This window comes from Taurulus bubalis (genome assembly GCF_910589615.1).
Source record: "Taurulus bubalis genome assembly, chromosome: 6".
Lineage (NCBI taxonomy): Eukaryota > Metazoa > Chordata > Actinopteri > Perciformes > Cottidae > Taurulus > Taurulus bubalis.
This window is the reverse complement of record NC_136594.1, coordinates 11,237,992-11,247,482: the sequence shown is the minus strand read 5'-3', so window position 1 is coordinate 11,247,482 and position 9,491 is coordinate 11,237,992. Positions and strand designations below refer to the sequence as shown.

At 36.8% G+C, this 9,491-nt stretch overlaps 1 protein-coding gene across 2 annotated transcripts; it reads right to left on the bottom strand.

Annotated features, from left to right (window-relative positions):
* Positions 1 to 7: 7 nt before the first annotated feature.
* Positions 8 to 6,783, bottom strand: ppa2 (inorganic pyrophosphatase 2). Of its 2 annotated transcripts, none has more exons than XM_079219450.1 (12): positions 6,589 to 6,783; positions 5,695 to 5,759; positions 5,531 to 5,575; positions 5,386 to 5,439; positions 4,927 to 5,046; positions 4,608 to 4,703; positions 4,379 to 4,505; positions 3,410 to 3,537; positions 3,163 to 3,248; positions 2,983 to 3,052; positions 2,835 to 2,874; positions 8 to 2,726 (listed from the first exon to the last, which is right to left on the bottom strand). In XM_079219450.1, the coding sequence occupies exons 1-12, from the start codon at positions 6,776 to 6,778 to the stop codon at positions 2,704 to 2,706; spliced, it is 1,044 nt and encodes a 347-aa protein (XP_079075576.1). In that variant the 5' UTR covers positions 6,779 to 6,783; the 3' UTR covers positions 8 to 2,703. The 2 variants fall into 2 exon arrangements, with proteins under 2 accessions (XP_079075576.1, XP_079075577.1); XM_079219451.1 differs by having other exon boundaries at positions 4,617 to 4,703.
* Positions 6,784 to 9,491: the final 2,708 nt, after the last annotated feature.

Here is a 9,491-nt window from a genome sequence, read left to right as displayed (position 1 = left end):
ATCAAATGATCAGCATCATAATGGTTGTTGGCAAGTCGGAGGTTCTGAGGGCACTTTTTGATAATACCTTTAAATCATAAAATCGGGTTATACTTACTACATTGAGAGTAATTCATTTATAAGCATCACTGAATTTAAATTGATGAATTTATAACAGAAGATCGAATGAACAATCCATGAAACTGTTTCAAGTTCATGCAAAAAGATGTTTGGTGCTTCTTTAGCTTACCTGTGTCATTTATACTGTAAATCGAGCCATTATGGTGCATTTCTAACATTTTGAGGTAAAAAAAAAAAAGTATTTTTGTTATTTCAGTTTTTCCCAGGTTTACTTTGTTGTCAGCGACTGTTTTTAATGTTCCTCACATTAGGTTCATTGAACAAACCTGGACTGTGAATATTACATGTAGTTGTTTGTCTGTGGTGCTTAGGAATTGTGTTTTTTTTATACACTGAGGAACATGAAACAGGGTAAACCCAGTGTCGGTTTCTGAGGGCAGCTGGCTTGCTGTGGGGTCTTTAATTATTGTAATCTAACTGTAAGATAAACAGGTGAGATATGTACAGTAAATTAATTTCCCTTTTTGGAATTACTGTCAGAGATTTTGGGTTTGTAAAGAATGCCAACGGCCTATTTCATTGTATTTCTTTGGGTTTAACTGATCATAAGGTGCTATCCAACCTACTAGAAACATACAATGTGAGAATCTAAGGACAACAGGAAGGCTTTTAAATAATGTACAGTACAAACCCGTCATATACCTCAAAACTAGTTTGGCAATAGGATTATAACATTTTTCTCTCTTCCTTTGTATATTACTCAAAATAATAACTTCAGGCCACCAAATGGCAAAACAGTTCATTTCTTACTTTCTTATCAGAAAGTATTACTTTAACTTGAAGTTTTGATGTTACTGTAAAATCAGGGACATTTTCAACTAATTCTGTGTTCATCTGGTATTTTTCTCATTCAGGTACTTGCCATTGCATCCTGAATCTAATTCTTGTCGACTTCACAAAGAGACAAAATATGTAGTGAGGATAAAGATACTTTCATGCAGTTTTTTACTTATATTTTAAGGTAATCTTTTAAAAGTAATTTGAACATATATGCACTGAGTTGACTAAAGGGAAAGTATGATATTGAAGTAAAAAGCAATGTATTTGCTTTTGCTGAGACAAGACCAGGGCAGCGATTAACGTAGTTGCACATCTTTGTGCCTGTGTATAGTTAAATTTATTTATAACCACTAAGCAATTGTATAATGATTTTTTTCCTCCCTGTCTATTTGATTTAATTAACGCGATATATAGTGGAATGTCATGTTACAGTAACAACTTACCCCACTCTTGCAACAGATTCATTTTCTGAAAGCACTTCATTTCTTTTTCAGGAAAAAAAAAATGTAACAAAGAATTACAAAACGTTTTATTTAAATAGATTGTAAATGTGTTTAAAACAAATAAATTATGTCACATTGTACATACCAGGAACCTGTATTGCAGGAATACAACTCATTCTTTGATGTTGATGTAGGTTCTTCTTGTTCTGTCAAATTGACCCACAGCTCTCCTATCAGCGATACTCATCATATCTCTAAATATCCTTTCAGGTTATCAGAATGATCATGGTTAGATTTAGCCAGGAAGTCTGTAAATGTATGCTCGCTGTCACAGCAATGTTTACAGTTATAGCATCCTGTTCGCGCAGACATTAGACGTTCTAGTTTTTTTAAACTGTTCCAATTTTGTAAAATAATTCGACATCAGAAATTTCATTGTACAGGACCCAGCTACAGTAGCAGGTTGTGGTTGAGAAAGCCAAGGTGTCTAAGAATATAGCGGGTTCAAAGCATAGCCATACTTGAAGAAGCTTCAGAGTGTTTCTGAGTACAGTCAACATTACTTGAATGACTTTCTGGGCTGAACTAGTGCGCTGCAGATGCTCTGCTCAAAGGTTAAGCTAGCAGTTGATACACACTTTCTTTTTGCAGTTAGACACTAAGGGTAAAAAAAAAAAGTGCAACTTTTTGCCTGTCATTTTATTTTTTAAGGCTTCCCTTGTTCTTCTGAAGTTTAGTATGCTACAAATGGAATTAAGGATGGGTATTAATACTGTAAGTATTGTAATGTAATGGATGCAGTTAATTTGAAAGCTGTTTATTATATCATTCCTGATATTGCTGAGATGTGGGTGTTTTTTTTAATAAAATTTATATTTATTTAAAGCAAATTCTTTAAATCTAAATTCTTGAAAATTGTCAACATGTTTAAGTTTTGAAATGAATGTGGAAAGAGATCATGCCATGTTTTTTTATTTACCCAAACAAAGAAATTGTTACATACAAATAGCGTTGTGTTTGTGGTCTCTAGCCGGAACTGACTTAAGTCTTGAAGGCAAATTTGAGCATATTAGCATGACTTTCAGTCTTGTACAAGGATGGAACTGGACATTTGACCCAAAAATACTGTAGTGACTATACAATATAATTTACAATTTATTGTAAAAGAGATCAAAATTATTTTGTGATTTACCTCAAAATTATAAGAAAACAATGTGATGTCTACACATTTTACTGGATAATAAACTTAGATGGCACTATATACAGCTGAGTGAGTCCTTACCAACAATAAATCCATCTGCATTCAAAAGAAGCAGCTGCTTCAACAGTTTTGTTGTTTCCATGTTGTTCTTTAGAGCTTTTAGACAAAATGCCACTTGTCCACTGTGCAAGAGAAGATTTAGAATCACATACAAATATTAAAATAATAAAAGTATTGAAACATACCTAAAATAAACCAAATGTAGTGCTGGTTAATCAGTATTTGCTTACCATCTTGAGACACAGGATGTGCACTGTCGAATGCAGGAGCCTGGAGTATCACACGATAAACAGGGAAGTTACCAAACCCTAATAGTTGTATATGCTATTGTTGCGTTTGCTATCATAATTGTAAAACGAGCGGCATATAAGTTCTCACCGATTTCACCACATCTCTGGCCTCATCTGCACTGCATTTGAAAGGGCTCTCGCAGCAGGATATATTTTTGCTGATCAAAAGAGTAAATAGTGTTCATTACACTTATATATTATATATACATAAATATATATTTAAAAAAATCTGAAACTCACTGCAGGAGTTGTACCTCCACCAACTTACCATTCAATCTCTCCGCTATTTGTCTGCTTCTGCACTAGTGCCCTCCAGTGCTCATGGGTGGACTTAATGATCTCCACTGCAAAGTCCTATTAAGAGGGCATCAGAGAAAAACATATAATTTTATTTCTTAAAGAGCAATACAGTCAGTTTTAGCCACCGAAAAAACTACAATAGACTCCGACCCCGAGTAAATAAAATGTCATGCCTTATCTTTGTAATGTGTGTAATGTTACAAAAGACTCAGTACCTTGTCTTTGAATTGTCCATTGAATCCAAATTGGTTCTCAGGCTTTCCATCAGGCACTTTGTATTTCCTAAACCAGTCGACAGTGGCCTCTAAATGACCAGGCCGGCTCTTACAGACATCCTCTATGCCTGAGGAAAACATAAACGCATTCAACAGAATAAGAACAGAGGACCAATTTGCCCTTTATTCGTCCTGGTATGAATAACATGTGACTGTCCATTCACACTTGGTATTTGGAATATATCTTAATGCAAAAATTAAGAGTATGATGAATAAGTACATCCTTATGTAGCATAAGTAAGTGTTTTAGAAAATATTTCAAAGTGGCAATGCCCCATTAAAAAAACATTAGGAGAAGGTTGCAGCTGTATTGTAAACAAAAATGTTCAGAAACAGTCTTGCAAAAATGCTGTATGCAATACATTTAAAAAAGCACTCAACATGTTTGTTAGGCCTTTAGGATACACACAATGTTTTATAAGAAACGTTGAATGTAAAGAAAGCTGCATTGACAATAAAACTCCAAATGGTACGTTCTAGGTTTGGGTTTTAACTACAGAAGGACACATCTGACAAGTCCTGGAGATTTGTTTGGCAGCTTATCTTTAAAGGCCTTTTTGCCTCCAGGGACACCGGTATCTTAAAAGTGACAGTGACATCTAGCGGTGTGGTTGCAGATTGCATTCCACGGGTTGTCTCACAAAAACAAAACAAAAAAACTTAGTTTCAGGTGATTAAACACTAATGAAAACAGTGTTATGTATTGTACTCCAAAATGCTGCACACTGTTCCTTTGATGGAAGCTGTTTGTACTTAATTGTCTTATTTAGCACATTTGAGATAAAACCTTAATTGCCCTGACTTACGATCATTCCAGCAGGTTTCCTGAACTACATTTTTTCAGGAGAGAGGATGAGTCGGTGTAAAGCAGTTTTTAGATATTGACTGTTATCTATGAAAAGCACCCACTATTCAGGTTTTTGGCATCTGGGTCCTTAGCATTGATAGCGATGACCTTCCAGTCCATTTCTCCCTCATCGATCATGGCCAAGATGCCAAGCACTTTCACTTGGATCACCTGACCTGGAAAGCACACCTGAAGAACAGACCAGAAAAGTACAAATTGAGAGTGACACACAATTAAGAAATCTTAAAAAAAAAGTCTAAATAAAGTGAAAACGTAAAATGACACACACACCAGTCTTACCTGGGTGCCGATCTCACAAACATCAATGGGATCATTGTCACCACAACACTTTGTCTCTTTGTCTGTGTGTTCTGGGTCCTCCCAAGTCTTTTCCAAGAAACAGTTCAGAAACAAAATCAAAAAATTCCAGCAAACATTTAAACTAACTTCCTGACTTGATAATTACATTATAAATAAATAAATATAAATAAAGTGTGGACAAAATTGTGCTTGTGCATGAAAACTAATCAATAAGTCTTTAAATTGCAGCATTATTATCACTGACAAAATAAAGTCTGAGCAGCTTATTTCATGCTGTGCATTTCCTCACCTGTGGGAGCGCCCCATAATTCCAAATGTAACCTTTATGGGGAAATATGTTGGCAACATACCGGAGCTTTCCTTTCTTTATATCTTGCTTGATCGGGTTCAGCGGTTCCTTAGTTGCAATCTGGAAATTTAAGGCAATTATGAGGGTGTATGTTTATATGTATATGAGAGTATGTGCCAACTCCGTAAAAGGTTTAGTCAAGCTATTTCTTGGTGACGGTAAGTCAGGTATCATCAACTTAGAGACTCAATAAATAATATATAAAATAGCTGCAGGCTACTGCTACGCTAAATCTTTTGAAAATGTGAAATGGATCATCATTAAATGAAAGTTTACACACCGGTTATTACTTAAACATATCAATATCTGCCTTTTTAAAGCAGTAGTAGTTGTAAAAGTGCAATAATCAAATAAAATATTTAAAAAAGTGAGGTACTATTTTATCTACGGCCTTGTTACCTCCATTTTAGCATTTGACCATCGAGGAACCTCCACAACCATGTTATAGAGCACCTGGAAGTACAAAAGAAAGCATTATGCAGTGTATGCTTCACACCAACGTTTCAGGTGGTACAACCAATGTTAAATATTAATCTGACAGTACTTCGCTCTCATTCTTCTTGGACTTTTTAGTTGGCACATGATTGTCCTGTCAAAAGAAAAAATATATGAATATTGTGTTTATATTATTGAATAGGCAGACAGAATCATGAACTTTCTGCAGAAGTCATAAAACAGAAACTAGAACTTCTGCTATCAATGAGTTACCTGTTCGGTCTCCGCTATAAGTGAGATGTCATGGAATGGTGAAATGTATTTTCCTTCTGAGGTTTCTGAGGGGAAAAAAAGAAGTCACAAATAAAACCTCCATATATAGACAGAAATCTCAGCAGACTATCGTACATAAAATGACACTGCATACAGAAATCTGACAGTCTGCTCAATCGTCACTGATATAACTCTGATGCACTGAGCAAAATGTCATCGAATGAGGATGGCTGTGACTGAAAAGCTCCAGAAAAGGCTGGTAAGTAGACCTTCGACTAAAGATTAATTGCATGGTGAGTTAGTTTATCAATTTGCACCGTTCGTTACAACTTGCATCCTTACTGTTGTTTTATTGGTTATACTGAATACCATTTACACTACTGATAATGCTACTAATGTTTTAATTAAAACAGCTGCAGTCATGACGAAAATATAGTCACATTACCCATATTGAAAACAGAACAATGTGATATTTTATTCAGTTAATATTGTACTGCATAATGTTAGTATCGCCATAATGGAATGGCTCAATTTAATGTGTAACTTCATCCAACAGGAGTGGGTGAATTTTACTGTTGTATTTTCAACCAGTTCATCAAAAGGTTTTGTTTGTGCATAGACAACAAATACACGTGATCACCCAAACCGGAAGTTGCTTTATACTTAGCCTGGTTGCAATGGTGTTTACACTCTAAAAGCTATAGTAAGAGTGCCACGTGCCTTACAACCCCGCGCTTGTGGCTCAAGGTCACACGTTTGCCGTGACCTGGAGGTCGAGCTGTGGCTACCTGGTTACCTGTCCGCCTCCGGACATCTGGTGCTCAACTATTAACGCTACACTATGCAATGCAGAGGACACACAGGTTCCTCCCATGGTGGCGGTGATAAACTTACTAAAATAAATCCGGTAGTCAGTAGAATTGGGGCATCCTCTCTCCTCCGTTTGATAGTGCATCGTGTTTCTGAAATAAAACCAATGAGGAAGCGCTGCTGCTTGTGTGACGAGTTTGTTTCGGGAAGCGGAAAACGAGCCGAAAACTGTCGTCGAGTAGCCGAGAGAGCAGCGCAGCAGCAGGGGTCTCATTTCTTCGGTTCCTGGTTCCTGTTTCCTTCTTCCTCTTCCTCCTCCTCCTCCGCTCCGCCACGCCACGTCCAGTCGTGTCAAGTCCACCAGAGTGGAACAAAAGCTTCCGGATAAATCTTTTCAAAATAAAAGCATCCACAGTGCCAGTCCAGGCAGAACATTTGGTGTATAATTCTGTTGCTTTAAGTTACAGTACCGGACGTGTTAACGGTATGTGTCGCTACACCTAAACAAATACAACATATGTATTGGTTAGTTACTGCTGGCACTTTACTCTGAGAACAAATTGTTGCTGCCGGAAGTCAATTATTTGTTACCATATATATTATCTTCTAAATGTTTTCATTGCATGTTTGTTTGTGATCGAGGTAGCCAGGCACATTTGCTGGAAACGTCACATTGTTAATTTATTTGCAACAAATGGAAACATAGTTGTCTCCGCCCTATTTAAGTTTTTTCTTCTTCTTCAATTTCAGCACCACATAAGCACTGTGTGAATGTTTTTTGCCCCATATGTAATTTTTCATAGTTATATTGTTAAAGTCTCATGTCTCATCCTAATAATTGTCCTCCACACAGTGTTGGCTCACGTGTGTGCAGATTGTTGCCATAGTTTTGACCCCCCCAGGGAGTCATCGTGCACGAGAGGATTTATTTTGCTTTATACATAATGGTCGGAAAGTTTGTCTTTCATCCAATAACTTACCCGGTCGTTAATTCGTCAGTGTCAGATTGGATTTATAAACGCACCCAAAATGACTCTAATGTCTAATTTATACTTCTGCTGGACACCTTGCGCAGAGCTCACTCACAGCCAGAAAGATGGTTGGCGGATCTTGCAGAGAGACCTAGTGACTCCCATTCATTGTCTAAGGAGCAGCTCCAGACTTTATACTTGATGACCTCACAAGTTCGAGATGTACTTCCCTGGTTCCCGGCTTTGAGAAAGAGAAGCTCATGTTCACAAATATTTGATTAACTTTCCTAGACCATGGCAATAACATAAAGGAATTCTTAATTTAGGCGAGGTGCACTTTTAATCCTCGTTGTATCTTTTCCCTCTTTTCTTTTCTCGTTTTTGGTCTTTTTAATTGATTTCTATCACACGGCTAACATACATAAAAACATGCTCTATGAAGGCACTATAGTTATTGTCTATAGAAGAAGAGCTAGTACAAGAAGTCAACCTTTTGTCAATAACATTTGGTAAATGCACCTATTTCTTTTTTGTTTTGCTTTTACAACGCAGCCTATTCCTCCATGTTCAAAAACTAAGTGTAGTGAGAACAACCATAAAGGTGGCTTTTGCTTTAATGTCCCGCTGCTTTTGTTTTTATGACTTGAAGTTTATATATTTGATGGCTATCTGCACAATACATCATGAGATCAAAGTCCATATGTATCCATTGTGTCATGAACAAACACCCACCCCAGCAACCTTGATGGCTGCCATAAAGGTCGCCTGCGTTTGATGCTGTTGCCAAACTGTTTTGATTCTGCCGAGCACTAAATCCTAGGACAGGTGTATAGCTACGGGTGTTTTTCTTTTGTGAATGCAATGTGCCTAATACAAAAAAAATGATTTGATCAGTATTAATCTCTGTATTGATTTGAAAAATCTGGATGGAGAGCTGATTGAGAAGAGCATTCCTTCCTTCAATGTCTGTGCTCATAAGCAAAGCACTCACCAATGACTCTTCCAGTGATGGTGTCCAAGTGGCCAGCAGTAACGGTCTGTGGCTGTAAAAGACAGTTTCAGGCACGAGTGTGTTTTTATTTTCCCTTTCCCCATTCACTCAACTGGCTCGCTCGTGCAACTTCACTGCTGCTGACAAAATAAGGATCTCTTTGTTATCTTGTCTCACCAAACAAACTTAGGTCCTGTTAGCTTTGTTCATTTTAGCATGATAAAGATACTATTGTTTGTTTGTTAGCTGAAAACATATACTGTTGGTGGTCATAATCATTCAGAAACAGCAGCTTACAACAAGGACAATGTATCTCTGTTTACTGCATGCATTATGTGTTGTAGTGAGTTTGTATTTTGAAGTACAATGGAAAATGTTTTGAAACCATCGCGTTGAACTGAACGGTTAGTTGATGAACATCAAATTAATCGACACCTGATTTCAGTCAATTGACAAGCAAGAATTAATCATTCTCTGGGAGAAAGTAAAAATAATCATCAGATTAATTGTTAATAAAATAAAAAACAATTGTAAATGTAAGTCTTTCATAGAAGCTGCATTTTATTCTTTGGGCAGTATATATTTAATGATTTATTTCTCAGAGTGTGAAAGCCACACCCTGCGTGAGACACTATGTCACATGAGCGCCTTCAGGGCTAAACAATTAATATCGGCATGCTGACAACGCTCAGGATATGACGTTGTTTACTCACTTACATGTTTGTATATGTGATTGTTCAGCATGGTTTCCCAAGTACGCTTTGTTACATAATACTGCTAACATTGACATTGGCTATGCTTGAAAACGATATAACTGTGCTGGTTGACCAGAGAAGCCAATCCCCCCCTAGGGGTGGCAGACTGAGCGCTTGTTATAAAAAACTGTAAATCATAGCTTGTTTTAATGAAGAAAAAAAAGCCCCGAAACTACTGTATTTGGATGTATTGAACACAAGTATACAAGTGAAATATATGGTTTGGTACATGAAAAAATGTAAATGTCAGACATTTTGGAGACCTCGCCT